The 14,837-nt window shown below is 51.1% G+C and overlaps 1 protein-coding gene across 35 annotated transcripts in view; it reads left to right on the top strand.

Annotated features, from left to right (window-relative positions):
- The window catches only part of TCF7L2 (transcription factor 7 like 2), a 197,337-nt gene that overhangs the window by 34,928 nt on the left and 147,572 nt on the right, over window positions 1-14,837 (top strand). Inside the window, exon 1 of one of the 35 annotated variants that reach the window (XM_059398613.1) lies at window positions 840-1,018. The exons of the other annotated variants lie outside the window; for them this stretch is intronic. Coding sequence (XP_059254596.1) covers window positions 965-1,018 — 54 coding nt within the window. The 5' untranslated portion in view covers window positions 840-964. Of the gene's footprint in view, window positions 1-839; window positions 1,019-14,837 lie in introns of those variants that run through there. 35 annotated transcript variants of the gene reach the window in all.

Below are 14,837 nucleotides of genomic sequence, written 5' to 3' on the forward strand. Positions count from 1 at the left end.
TCTGGATTCCTTCTTACCGGGTCGAGATTGTACGTCCAGTTGGGGAACCCAGAGCTGTGGCCATGTGGTTAATCTCAGCATCCAAAAGAGAACTCAGTTTTCCTCTGTGGGAAGTGGGGTGCTACAGGGATCTTGGGAGGGGTGTGCCCATCCCTGCGTACAGTGTGAGGCTGTATCTGAGGCTCGTACGTGGTTCAGAAAGCAAGGCACTCCTCCCACAGGGTAAGAGGGACCACAGGATGAGTCTCTCCCGTGGCCATGGGCGCTCAGGCTTAGCCCCTAGTATGCGGACTGCGAGCTGTCTTTGGGGTGGTCCTCATCGCCCAGCCCGGGCTGCATTGCATCTGAAGCAGAGATGGGGTGGGTCGCCTCGGTGCAGAGGGCTCTTGTCAGGCTAGTCAGCCGTAGCCGACTTGCCCTTTCTCTGCCTGTTGGAGGGAGCAGGGCTTGCTGTGATCAGCGGGCCTCCAGCAACCTGCCTCCTGGCCCCACGCTTGGGAGCCGTGGCTTCTGCGTCTGGTTCCCGAGGACACCTCACGGTGAAGGTGGAGCGAGCCACACGGCGGAGGGGGTTGGCAGGGCCACCGAGCCTGGCACTGTGCCGAAAGCAGGGCTGCGTGTAGACCTCAGGACGGGCTGGCCTGTGTATTTATTTAGAAGTATTTCTAGAGGGTAACCTCACTGGCTAAAACGCGTGTCTGAACAAGAGCCCCGTTGTTTGTTCGAGCCCCGTTGCCCTGGCAGGATGCAGACTCAGGCGGCCTGTTGGTCGGGCCTTGGGCTCGGCGGGGCCTGGTGGGCGGGGCCCAGCTCCCTCCTGGCCGCCCGGTGCCAAGTCCAGGAAAAGGCTGCCCATCCGTCCCTGCGGGCGGTGTGATTGGGCAACCCGGGGAGCAGAGGACGGTGGCATGGATTCCGTTCCACGCCCGCCCTCGCCTCCCCTCCCCAGCCTTGGGAGGGAAACATGCCCTCCGGGAGACACCCAGACCCGACAAAGAGAACTCTGTTGAAGCTGGAGGTGAGAATCTGTGGGCGTTGGGATTCCTGGGTTCGGGTTCCAGCTCCCTGCCAATCGCCTGGGCGCTGGGCTAACATTTCTGGAATCAAAAGAAGAGCAGCCTGCCCAGCAAGGCCTATGGGAGCCCGATGCTGCTGGGCCCCGGGACTGCATTGTCTTTACCAAAGCTCCTGGGAGCAGAGAGGGAGAGAGGCAGCCTCGGGCGCCGAGGGGAGGTGCCTGGAGCATCTGGAGCCGGACTCCAGGCTTCTGTTCTGGGCCCCGGAGGCCTCTCCTGAAGAATTAGCTTCTGAGTCGATCCCTTTCTGAGATTCTGCAGTGAAGCTTGTGACTTTGCTACATTTTTAGTGTTTTCCAGACTTTCCCGGTCAGGGAACTCTCACCTTGCTAAAAACTGACATAGATCACGAGGCCCCTTCCCCGTCCCATTTACTGAAGCAGGATCTTCTGAGGTGGGACCTGGGAAGGGGTCTTGATAAACACGCTTGTAAAAATGGTTTTTGCCACATGCTGTCTCCTGCTTAATGCCCGTGGTGGGCCTTGAACCTAGATTGGGAGGCTCCCCCGCGTACAGCTGGACTTGAAGCTGCCTCCCTGTCACCCCACTGAGCACGTGGTGCTGGCACAGCGGGGCCCAGCACAAACACACCCACCGCTTCTCAAGCTGTTGGGATGGTTTTTGAAAGCCGGAGCTCTGCTGGGTTATTTACAAACCATATGGCTCTCTCACTTAGAGTGTACAATTTAGTGATTTTTAGTCTAGTCACAGAGTCGGGTGATCGTCAACACTAATTCCAGGACATTTTCATCACACCCCAAAATAAACCCTATGCCCATTAGCAGTCCTTCCTCATTTTCCCCTCCCCTGAGTTCCTGGCAATCACTATCGATTTGCCTCTTCTTGACATTTTGTATATGTGGAATCGTAAGATAGATGGCTTTTTGGGTCCGACCTTTCACTTTGCATGGTTTTCAAGGTCATCCATGTTTTAGCATGTGCCCATTCTTCATTCCTTGTTATCACCAAGTAATGTCCCATCATATGGACATAGCACATTTTATTGATTGTTCATAAGTTGTGTGGACTCTATTTCCATTGATCCTGGGTGCAAACCCATGAGTGGAATTGCTGAGTCATATAACTGTGTTTAACCAGACCGAAAACCTTGGATTCTGTGATGTGCCAGTTGTCTTGGCTGAGACAGCAAAATGTGACTATTGTTTGCCAGGGACAGTAGAAAGATTACCTACTAACAAAGTGGTCATGTTAAATCTCCTCCTGCTCTCCACTGTTGAAATTGGATGGCCACCCATCGGTTACACTGCCGGAGCCCTGGAGTTCTTGACACGGGCCACCTGGACAGCAGCCACCTGGGAGCTGTTGAAGCCTCATCTCTAGGCCACTTACATCAGAATCTCTAGCTACTGGAGTTCAGAGCTGATTTTTCATGAATTGGTGCTGCCTCTCTCTCTTTTTTGCCCATGGGTGAGGAAAAAAGGCAGAGAGGTGGGGTTGGTCATTGCTGATCAGGAAAAAATCTAGGAAGATCCCAAAGCTTGGGAGAAACCTCGATGGCTTGGTGGGTGTAACTGAGGACCTGGGAATGGGGCAGGTGAGTGGGAGGAGCTTATGAGAATGTAAGTCTTGTGACCAGGGTGCCAGAGGGGGATCCCCCAATCTAGGCAAAGTTTGGCTGTAAGTTTTTTTTTCAAGCTGAAGCACGCTGTTTACCCACAGAGGCAGTTTCTGAGAGATTTGTTGGTCCCTGATGCTGGCTGGAGTTTGATTGTTGCCCTCTGGTTGTCTTTCTGCCTCAGCCCTCGGGACGTGAATAGCACCCCATCTCCTGACAGGTTTCCCTCTTTTACTGCAGGGAACACGACTGACAAGGGATGGGGAGGCCTCTGTCTACACCGGTTTTTACCAAGTACCAGTGTGACCTTCTTGGGTGTATCACCACATTCCAAGCAGCTCAGAAGGAGGGAGTGATCTAGAAGGACCTTTCCACTGTGCTGTTCTGTGGTTCACATGGCCTTCTCCTAAACCCGTGGCAGGGTGGTGTTTGGTTAAATTGGCTTAAATACCAGGCCCTCAGAGACTCCCTCTCTGAAACCTCTTCCTCTTCAGAGATAACTTGTTTCGCCCGTGTCTACCCATTGGTTTCCTTGAGTGTGGTAAGACATGTACGTACCCTGGCATCTTCCTTTTGCTCTCACTTCCCCTTCTTGGATATTAGCTCCTTGAGGGTAGGGACCATCTGTTCATGGCTTCACCCTCACTGTCTAGTGGCTCCAGAAATATTTGTGAGTAAATGAGTTATTGAGTCTTTACCTCAAATGTCCATTGACTATAGGGATGTAGTTTTGAGCTTCTAGGAGCTGAGATTTTTATTTTTTTAATCATCTTAATTCAATTTTATTTTTTTCAGTGTTCCAGAATTCCTTGTATATGCACCACACCCAATGCTCCATGCAAACATGCCCTCCTTAATACCCACCACCAGGCTCACTCAACCCCCGACCCCCCTCCCTTCCAAAACCCTCAGTTTGTTTCTCAGAGTCCATAGTCTCTCATGGTTCGTCTCCCCTTCCGATTTCCCCCAATTCACTTCTCCTTTCCTTCTCCCAATGTCCTCCGTGTTATTCCTTGTGCTTCACAAGTAAGTGAAACCATATGGTAATTGACTGTCTCTGCTTGACTTATTTCACTCAGAGTAATCTCCTCCACTCTCATCCATATTGATACAAAAGTTGGGTATTCATCCTTTTTGATGGAGGTATAATATTCCATTGTATATATGGACCATATCTTCATCCGTTCGTCCGGATGGGGCTGAGGACTTCATATTATTACCTCATTTACACTTCATAGCCTTCCTCCGAGGCAGGCATTCCTTTACAGAGATTCCCGTTCCACAGATCAGGAAGCAGACCAGTGAGGGCAACAGTCTGGAGTAGGACCCTGGCTAGCCCTGATCCAGAGTTCATAATACTCTGTTGTCCCCAGTGCATGAATCAACAAAATAAAAAGAATCCTGTACATTGGAAGAAATAACATTTAGGGAGGAGGAGGGTGACCCTTTTGGATCTGGCAGCCAAAATGAATCGGACCTCCTGGCAAAGGCGTCTGTTATTAACCAAGAGAGATTCTGCTCTCAGTGATTCCCAGGGTGATCTTGCTTTGGTTTTTTGCCTGAAAACCAGAAAATGGGCAGTATGGTTGTCTGAGTGCCTAAAACACTAACGGAGGCAGCTCTATGGCCAGAGCCAATGCATCAGGCCATGAAGGGATGCCGAGACTCTGAGAGGTTGTCTGCATTGTTGACCGCCACCCTAGCCCAGGGCCTCCTGAGCGTTTCGAGGTGGCCACAGAAACCAGTAGCACAAGCAACTGCAGTGCTCCCTAGTGATCCTCATGCAGCAAGGCCAGAAAGGCCACGATTGCCCACTCTCAGCTTTCTGGGCTGGTTTCTGGGGAGCACTGGGCTTTCAGGCCAGCACTGAGCAAGTATAAAGCCAGCAGGCCGATGGGGGTGTGTGCTGGTGCCTTGTTAGACCCCTTTAGCTGCAAGGGGTCAGCAGACTGTTTCATTCAACTTTTTTGTTTGCAGATCCGGGAACTGAGGGGGTGAAGGTCAGAGCTTCTCCGAGACTGAGCTGGGGCGGAGGTCCAGGGTTCTAGAGGTGGAAATGTCTGCAGATTTGTGGGATATTACAAGGGTGTTCTCTCTTCTGAGACTCTGGGGAGACCCCGTGTTCCTGAGAGATGTTAGGGTTTTAGCTTGGGGAAAGATAAAACAGAGAAGGTGAAGTTCTTGCTCGGCTGGGATTGTGGGGGGTAATGGTGAGGAGCTGGCTGAGCTGAACTCCAGGTGGTTCCGGACACTTCAGTGAGGCTCCTGTTCAGGTGTTCTTTTCCTCAAAATAACGAAGGAATGGGTTTTTGAAGAGATCTTGAAAAATGCTGGCTGTGGGTTTTGTGGTGACATGATATGGTTAATTGGGTCATTTCCCCCCTGCCCCCCAACCCTGGAGGTGACTTAGCTTTAGCTCTTAGAAGTCTGCGGCTGGTGGACTAGTTCTCAACTTGGAGCACAGCTGAATCCCGCTGGGGTAGGCTGGTTTAGACAGACCACAAGTCCATTAGCATTTGAAAAAGCAAGTGGAAAATCTTTGCTTGTTTTGATTTGCATCCTGCTAGTTTGTCTTGAAATTTCAGACAACATGAGTGGAGGATTTGAAAAGTTTGTTCATCCAAAAGGTGGTGGGTTATAGGCTGAGAGACACCAGGCTGTGGGATATGCTGGGACAGGACACCGATGCCATCAATTGATAGTCACTTTGCTGTCACCCAGAGGCCAAAGAGGAGCAAGAGACCCGTGGGCCTCCTGGGCAGAGAGCTGTAGGGATGCTGTCTTTCGGGGAAAGGTTGACACTCTGGTCCCCAGGGAAGAGTGGGTCAGGAGTGGAGGAGAGCCCTGGCCAGTGAAGCGGTTGTGCTTGCAGAGAACCAGTGTCCTGGTCTCATCCCTGTCCTGCCTCTGCGGATTTCCTTCCGAGGCCTGGGATCGAGGCCAACGAGATTCCATATTGGTTTTCTTTCCATTGACTCTCAGGCATCATACTGGGACCCAGTCCCATTCCTCAGGGATTCAAGTGATGCTCTGGGAGGTCAGGGGTGTCCTCTGTGGCTGAGCAACTTTGTCCGTGACCTTGTATTGTAATCTAACAATACCCTGCATGCTCACTTGTGCTTGATTTCCTGTGGATCGCAACCCCCTGCAGAGGAGATGACTCATCAGTTGCTTTGACACTTAAAAGAAAGGGTGGGGGGAGGTATTTTGATGACATTCTGGATTTACTCTAGAAGATGTGGAGAGTGGGATGGGGCATGAGGTGAGGTATGGGAAGCACTGTGGCTGGAGACTTCCCCCCCACCGCCCCGAGAGTCCAGGTTCTGTCCTTACTCCATCACTTTCTGGTTGTACAGACCAGGACCTTCCTTCTGCTGTTTCCTATTGGTGAATTGCATTGGACTATAGCAAACGTGTCCAGGGTTTTCCCATAAGAAGATCCTCCCTTTTTTAAGGTATACATGGATTTTATTGGAGGGTAGCCTCTGTAACAGGGGAAGGGGGGAGCGGGGCTGAGCAGAGGGTGGCCTCAAATGGCAGTACAAATACAAGAAAGTCCCTGCCAGCCCAGTGAATTCTCATTTAAAAAAAATTTTTTTTAAAAAGATTTTATTTATTTATTTGACAGAGAGCGAGAGATCACAGGTAGGCAGAGGCAGGCAGAGAGAGAGAGGGAAGCAGGAAAGTAACTTGTTCAAAGTCACGCAGCGCAGAAGGTTTAGAAGCCTGAGCGCTCAACCTGCCACCTCTCCTCTCATTTAAAAAAGCATTTTTAAGAGATCTGTTTATTTATTTGACACAGAGAGAGAGCGAGCACATGTGCGAGCAGCGGGGAGGGCAGACAGAGCCACAGACTCTCCAGCAGGCTTCCTGCTGAGCTTGGACCTGGATGCGGGGCTCGATCTCAGGACCCTGACATCATGACCTGAGCTGAAATCAAGAGCCAGACGCTTAACTGGTGGAGCCGTCCGGGTGCCCTGTAGCATCAGTATATGTTTTTACTCTGTATTTGCCTCCTAGGAACAATACGTGGTGACCAGAAGTGCTAAGAATTTGGTCATGCTTTTGCATGGCTTCGTGTCTTTATGAGTCATCGCAACGTCTACATCCAGTTAGGAGACCGAGTTCCGCGGGGCGAGAGGCATCTTAGCCATGTCCATTCCATCAGTATGGCTCGTAGCTGGATTTGGGACCTTCTGCAGGGAGGCTGTGCCTTCACCAGGCTTTCTCTGTTTGCATGGGACTTCCCGCTCCAGTGTCCCTGAGTGTCCCTGAGTGTCCAGGCCCATGCAACAGACAGTTGAAACCGTCCCGTATCTTCTGTGTTTCATGTGGCTGAGCGGGCCCGACCCTGATGGTGGGAGAGGCAGGTGGGCGCCTCGCGGCCCACTCAGTGTCACCCCTGAAGGACTCTGCCCGCTGCTGAGGTCCTCCTGGTGGGGTTCTGAGCCCTGTTATTAGGTAATACTGTCTTAGCTTGGTGCCTGCCTTCTTGGGAGCCCTTGGCATTCTGCAGGCACCATCTCTGTTTGCCCACCAGGAGGAAGAGGTAAGTTCCTGTGCGGAATTTGCAGATGGGGTCCATGGGGTTGCTGATTAATTCTTCTCATGATCTGGGTGGGAAATGGAATACACTGAAATTTCAGTTATTCATCGCGGAAGTAAGGCACATGTAGAAGATGATCCTGGCCTAAGGATTTCCTGCCAGTGTAGGGCTTGCTGCTTCCTAGTAGATGCTGACGTAGATCCTACAAACTGTGGGTATCCTTGGAAAGCCCAAACCATATGTAGTCTTGTTGATAAGTATCTGTCTTCCTTGTGTTAAACTGGCCAGATACGCAGACTGGTCTCAGTAGACCCCGGGGCCTCACCCTGGCTCTCTTGATGTACACCCCCCCCTCCCGGGAGCCCCATTTCTCTTCTGGGAGAGGAAGTAGGGAGCAGCCTCTCAGCCTATGTGTTCTCTGGCATGCTAGCCCTTGGGAGTGTCCTCCACAAGGACTGTAGCCAAGTAGTTTTGGGAGATTTCGTGTAAGTAGATGCTCGCTGGAAGGTCTGAGAAGGCCTTCAGGTAAAGAGAGCATGGGCAACCCTTTGTAGGACCGACCAGCACACTCTGGGGAGATGTGGGATTAAACGGTGCTTGAATAGCCCTTCCAGATCTCGGATCTCCGTCTGTGACAGTTCACCGGCACCTCCGGCAAGGGATGGCCACCATGTTTCGGCGCAGGGGGTGGTAGAGCCCAGGGCCCATGGCAACCAGGCTTCAGAGGGAGGAAGGGAAGTTGAGACTGACCTGGGCAGGGGCATGACTGTCAGGGACATGGAGTGTGTGGGCAAGGACAAGTGCCCAGGGGTGCGTGGAAGGGATTTGATCCCTGTCTGGACAGGGTCTTGGTGGAGGTGAGCAGTCTGTAGGTCCAGACAGATAGATTGACTTGCCTAAGATCACGCAGCTAGCCGATGGCCCAGATTTGATGAATAACTCAGAATAGGACGCCCGAGCTGTTTAATCTGCCAAATGGTACTAGGATGATGTCTTTTCTGGACAGTGTAAGCAATGATGTTTGCTCAGGATGGCCTTTGGCAGCGCTGCTGTTGTCCTACTCCTGGCAAACCGTCTTTTGGGCCCTGAGGGGAGGGCAGCAGATCATAACTCTGGTAGAAGGCTCCGAATGCACGCACACATCACATGGGGGCCTTGGCCCGTGCGATCGATGGCTGCGAATTTACCGCATTGCCTCTGTTTGGATGGGCACCTTTATTTTTCTGTTTCTGGGTATTTGATGTGGTTGGATCCTATTTCTCTCTTCCAAATTCCCTCTCTGTTCTCTGCCTCCACCCCTTCAGCCCTCCACTGAGCCAGTAAGCCACAGCCTCTAAGGATTCTGCTTCATCTTTAACTATGTGCAAACTGGGTTTTGACAAACAATTTAACTGGGTATTTTTGGAAGGCTCTGAAGGAACGCAGAGCACTCCGGAGCGCGGCCTGGCATCAGGAATGTTTCCTGCAACCTGCGCATCCAGTGGACAGATCTTCCTCACCTGCCCTTAGCTGGGGAGCGTAACGCGCTGGCTGGGAGGGCAGGGGAGCCAGGGAAGGTTCAAGAAGTCCAGGTTCTCCGGTCTTCGGAAGGTGGGTATGAAACTGAGGCCTGAAACTTTTATCACTACTGGTACAGGTGAAAGGCTTTCATTTGGCTGTGCTGGTCCAACAAAGACTATTTTATTTATGTGTTTCCAAGCCCTTAAAAATTCTTTTAGGGCACATCAGTGGGGAGTTAATAGAAACTTTGAAATAAGAAAAATGCCTGCAGGGTAAGTAGAACCCCAGCCAGCCGGCTCCGAGCTGTGTGCTGTTAGCTGGTAGCTTGGTTCTCAGAGAAGTGGCTGGTAGACGGGTTACGGAGCACGGTGCTTTCCTCCGATGCCATCGTTTTCAATGAGTGCATGAGGGTTTTTTCTTTTCCTTCTTTTAGTGTAGAGGGAGGGCTACTCGAAACTTTTTTCTGGGCATGTGAAGTCCTGGAAGGATATTCTGACCTTCCTAGTTTGTGCCACAGGGAGAGCTAGGTGGGGTGTGTGTGCGCATGTGTGCGTGTGTGTGTAAGAGATGGCTTGTATGAGGCTTCCCTTCTTACTCCTCAACCCTGAACCACATCACCCTCAGTGATGCTAGTTGTTAAGTTTTTTATTGTCTTCTGAGTGTTGGGTTTAAAGTTAAACAGAGGACATGTGAATCCAAGCCAGGCATCACTGCGATTTTTCCCGCAAAGTAATTTCCTAAAGAATTAAAAACGCCTTTGTAACTCGACACAGCATTGTTTCCGTTTATTGGCATAGGTGGGAGGTGCCTTGGGGTCTGAACCCAGCTGTGTAGAGGTGAGGAAACTTGAGGCAAGTCCCAGCTGGCTCTCTCGGCCTCAGTTTCTTCATCTATAAAACGGCCCAATAAGACCTGCAGTCGTAGGTGGTTAAAATTGGGTGGGGTGACATCCCCCAGCTCCTGTTGGCAGGAACAAAAAGCTGTGACCTAGGTAATCTGTTAGTTGTATTCAGCTTTATTCAGCTTTGTATGGGGCCCGAGACAATGCCGAGGTGACAGACTTTAGACCCAGGTGTTTTACTGGTCCTGGAGCGTCTGTTCTGTGCGGTGTGAGCTCAGGCAGCTGGCTGGGTCCAAATTGTTGGTCTCTGTTGTCTCTGTTGTTCCTTGGGGCCACTGGGTCCAAATGGCTTAGCTGAGCGGGTTTTCAGATGGAGGTAACCTCGTTTCCCAGGGCATATTTGACATTGTCTGGAGACTTTTAGGATTGTTACGTCTTGGGGGCTGCTAGTGGATTCTAGTGTGCAGAGACCAGGATGTCTGTCCTCCCAGTGCACAGGACAGGCCCCTACAACAAAGACTTCTCCCACCCAACGTGTCAGTGGTGCCGAGACTGAGAAACCCCAGCTCAGCGCCTGGTGCAAGTGCGTGTGTCTGTGTGTGTGCGTGTGTATGTGGTGTGTTTCCTGTTCTGTGTTTGGTAAAGGGAACTTACCCATGCCGCCGCAGTGATCCCTGTGGGGGATGCCCCTCTGTGCCCAGTCCTGGTGTTGGTCGATGGCAATGTCAAGATTTAAGTATGTCCATGAGTAGCCTTCAGATGCAATAGGAAAAAGAATTTAATCTGATTTATTTAGAGGTTCTATTGTCTTCACTTCTGCTTTGAGACTTTCTCTTCAAAAAAAAAATACGGTAAAACATGAAAGGTAATAAAAATCACATTATCTCTCCACTTTTTCTTGGAGGGGGTCATACTGAAGAAGTCAGAATTCCTCACCTCTTCAGATGTAACTGCATCTAACAATTCGATATGTCTGTAAATTTTGTTTATCTTTAAATTTTACTTTTTTTTTTTTTTTTTTAAAGATTTAGTTATTTATTTATTTGACAGAGAGAGAGAGAGAGATCACAAGTAGGCAGAGAGGCAGGCAGAGAGAGGAGAGGAGGAAGCAGGCTCCCCGCCGAGCAGAGAGCCCGAGGCGGGGCTGGATCCCAGGACCCTGAGACCATGACCTGAGCCGCAGGCAGCGGCTTAACCCACTGAGCCACCCAGGCACCCCTGTTTTTTTTGACAGGGAGAGAGAGAGAGAGAGAGAGAGAGATCACAAGTAGGCAGAGAGGCAGAGAGAGAGAGACGGGGATGCAGGCTCCCTGCTGAGCAGAGAGCTTGACACAGGACTCCATCCCAGGAGCCTGGGATCGCGACCTGAGCTGAAGGTAGAGGCTTAACCTGCTGAGCCACCCAGGCACCCCTAGAGTATGTGTTCTTATATGAGAATATATATAGCCTTATTTATATGAATATATTCTTATATATATTCATAATATTATGAATAAGTATAGAAAGAAATTAATTTTGGAATCCCCAGTGATCAGAGACTTATGTAATAACCAGAGGCAGCCCTGATTATGTATATGGGCAAGGCATTTGCAAACAGTGTTTCCTTTGTGTAGCATACAAAACAAGCTTTTCTTTGACATCGGACATGCAAGTAGGCCTTCTCCAAAAAGGGCCTCTCTCTATCCCTCCCACCTTTGAGCAGACATTATTTATTGTGGCTGATGTGTGATCAGGTCTTGATTTGGGGCTTCTTTTTGATGCTCCGTCTTTGTGGGATCTCACCCACGTGCCCCTAGAGACCCTTCGGCTGCCAGCGGCTTTGTTTGCCAACCACCCGTGTGGTGCCAATAGCATCTGCTTTGTGGTGAGCTGTCCCCAGAGCCCCAGCATGGCCTGGGGATGGTCTCCATGACTAGACTTGCATGTCTCCTGGAGCCACTTTTGGACTCAGAAATAATGGCTGTGCTCTGTTCCCCTCCCCCTCTTCTGTGACCCCCTTTCCCAGCCTGAGCCATTCTGAGCTTTGTTTCTAGGAACTTACCAAGTGTTTTATGGACAAGCAGGGGAGGGGGAAAGGAACTCGTCTGAGGTAACCTCCTTTGTGCCAGCCACTCAGCCCCCTCATTGTTCCTCTGAGGCCAGGAGATGGGATTCTCCTTCAACAGGTGAGGACTCTGACCGTGGCTTCTGTTGGGGAACTTGTTTGCGATCCCCCAGGCAGCAGGTGACAACACCAGGATTTGAGTCAAATCCGGAGACCCAGTAGGGTGATAGACCAGCACCTTTCCATGGCTCGAAGCTTGACAGCAGAAACTGAAGCTGTTGGCTGCACCTGTCCGCAGGCAGCAGGGACCGGGGACATGTGCTTTCTCTGTGGGGGAACATGGGAACGGACACATTCAGAGGCATGTTAAGTGTCCTCGGGGCTGAAAGAATGAAGCGAAGCTTGGAATCGGTAAACCATCGGGACTTTGCAGATTGAAGAAACGGAGCTGGAAAGAGAGGAAATTGATTGCCCCAGACCAGTCCGTTCGTTGGGACTTCATGAATGAGAAGAGATGTGGGTTTCCTCGAGAGCATGGGGGGTGCCAGGGAGTGGGGGTGGCTCTGGGGTGGGGTGCTGTTGGGGTGCACAGTTCCATTTGAGCCGCTGTGGGGACAAAGTGAGGGAATCACGGGAGGTAGGAAGGGGGAGGATGAGACTCTGGATGGTTCCGGGGCCTTCCAGCCTCCAGATGAGCCATCGCTGTGTTTTAGGGAGCCGTGAAGATGCTTCAGGGGAGTGTAGAAGAGAGAGTTTCAGCGGATTCACTAGCTAGTCCTTCCTTGGAGAATGTGCCTTTAGTGGACAGTGGTCCTTCAAGGTCCTGTGGTCTTTATTCAGACCAAGAGATGGTCGGGTCCGGGCATATCTCAGATCAGAGATGGGGCAGGAGGAGACTGTGCAGGAGGACGTCCTTGTCTGGGGTCGGGATGGCAGTTTTCTCCTCCCAGCTGTGACCCACTGTGTGTTTTCAGACAATTACTGTGACTTTCCCCACACACTGAAGTGTACTTCTGGGTGTATACTTCTTCATCCAGCTCCACTTTCAAACCCTTTTTTTAAAATTAATTTTTTTTGAGGGAGTGTGTGTGTGTGTGTGTGTGTGTGCGCATGGGTGTGGGGGTTGGGGCAGAGGGAGAGATAATCTCAGGCAGGCTTCACGCTCAGCACTGGGCCTGAGGTGGGGGCTTGATCTCACGGTCGTGAGATCATGGCTTGAGCCGAAACCAAGAGTCAGATGCTTAACCGACTAAGCCACCTAGGTGGCTCTCAAAGCATCTTTTTGATCGCCGGCAGTGTCTTCTGTGTAAACCTACTATGGTGGTCATGGCAGTGCAGGGGAATGGTGATATTCAGACCCGAGACACATTACCTGGCACCTAGGGTACTGGAGCCAAGGATGGATGAATGAATGGATGAATGAATGGGGTTCTTGGTGCTCAAGGCAGCCTTGTAGGTTGACATGCCATTTGATCATTTGGATGGCACGTTGTGCCCACGTGACTGGCAGGACTCTTCTATCCAGGGAGATGTTGTGGGTTTTGCTGGGAGGAAGGTTGGTTCTGAGTGGGTCGGGGGTGGGGGAGTCTCAGGCCTGGCTCTGGCACCAGCTGGCAGGGGCACTGTGGAGAAGCTCTCCACTCAGTGGGGTTTAATCGAGCTGAAACTGCCTGAATTCTAAGTTGTTTGCTACTCTGAGGTTCATTGTCAGGGCCCCACTCTGTCCTGCGGAATGCTCCCTCCCCCTGCTGACCCTCCCCCTGCTGACCCTCTGGCGGGGAGCAGTTGCTCTTAACCTGCCCCGAACTGCTTGTGGTTCTCACACCCTCTCCCTGCCGCCCCTGCTGCTCTTTTTGCTGGGGCGTTTGGGATTGAATTGGCTACTTTCTTGCCCTGAGTGGTGAGGATTGCTCCCAAGAGGTGGTCTGCAAAGGGGACGGGGGTGGGGAGTGGGAGGAGCCGGAGGAAGCAGTCCCCACGCAGGTTGTCCTTGTTGCCATCCTGGAGTGCCTTTCTGGACTCAGGAGGACTGAAAGGAAAAACCGCTCTTGGTGGTTTGGGCAAGGATTTCAGTTGACAGATCGGGTAGTTTCCCTCTGTCGGACTTGTTTTGACCAGAGTCCGGCCACGATGTTGTTGTCTGAAGGTGGAGCAGAGCTGTTACATGCTCTGAGAAATAGAAATCACGACGGGTTGGGGAGCCACAGAGGCAGGGAAAGAACAGAGCCAGTAGGGACCCTGCGTCGAGGGTGCGGGGCGGCCCTGCTGGTGTCCCGGCGGAAGAGCTTGTTAGATTTGGAGAGAGTAAAGATAAATTTGGCCCTAAGGGCCTCTGGTTGCTTTTAGAGACTTTTCCTGTAAAACATAAAATGGAACTCAGGAGATGTAGCAAATTGGAAAACAGCACATTCTGTCCATAATGAAAGCCGTCCCGTAAGAATTTCTGTGTTTTATCCCTTTAGCCAAATTTCTGTTTCTAAAAGGGAAAAGGGACCAGAGATAGGCTTGTTTATGTTCTTGGTTGAAACCTTGGTTTTTATATTTCAAGCCCATTCTCCTGGGCGAGAACAAGCAACGCCTGAGGTTGCTTCACCGTGGTGTGCTGGCTGCCCAGACCCTTTCACGGGGGGATCTAGGGCCCCCCACCCCCGTCTTTACTTCTTGGCACAGAACTTAAAGTGCACAGACCTCAGGTGTATCCAGCTATCTAATTTTTATATGTTTACACCTGTGTACTCATGACCCAGGGCAAAGGAAGGACATTTTTCAGTGTCCTGAAAGCTCTGCTCTGTGCCTTCCCCGAGAGAACCAATTTTTGATTTCAGTTTTTCTGTTTTTGAACATCATATACATTCAGTTATCATTGGTATTTTTATAGCCCTTCCCCCCATTAAAAACCAGTCTGTTAGAATCTTTAGATGTTTCTTAAAAGGATGCTTTTTGATTCTTCGTTGTATCAGAGAGTTGTAGCTGGAAAAGCCGAGGACACACCTTTGCCTGGGACACAGCATGTCCCCTCTGCTGCTGGGAGCCCTGTGCGGCCAGCCCGAGCCCCTCTTTTGAACCTTGTCCATTTCTCTTGCTTCTTCCCACCGCCCAGCCAGGCCCCTCTGCCTGCTGTCCCCACAGTCCATTCCCTCAGGGGGACACCTACAGTGGCTTCCGCATTTTGCACCCTCTTAAGACAACATTGCTTCCCCTGCAGCACTGGCACCTCTGTTTGTGATCGGCATTGCCTGGTGTGGTTATTTGAT

The sequence above is a fragment of the Mustela nigripes genome, chromosome 4, assembly GCF_022355385.1.
Source record: "Mustela nigripes isolate SB6536 chromosome 4, MUSNIG.SB6536, whole genome shotgun sequence".
Taxonomy (NCBI): Eukaryota; Metazoa; Chordata; class Mammalia; order Carnivora; family Mustelidae; genus Mustela; species Mustela nigripes.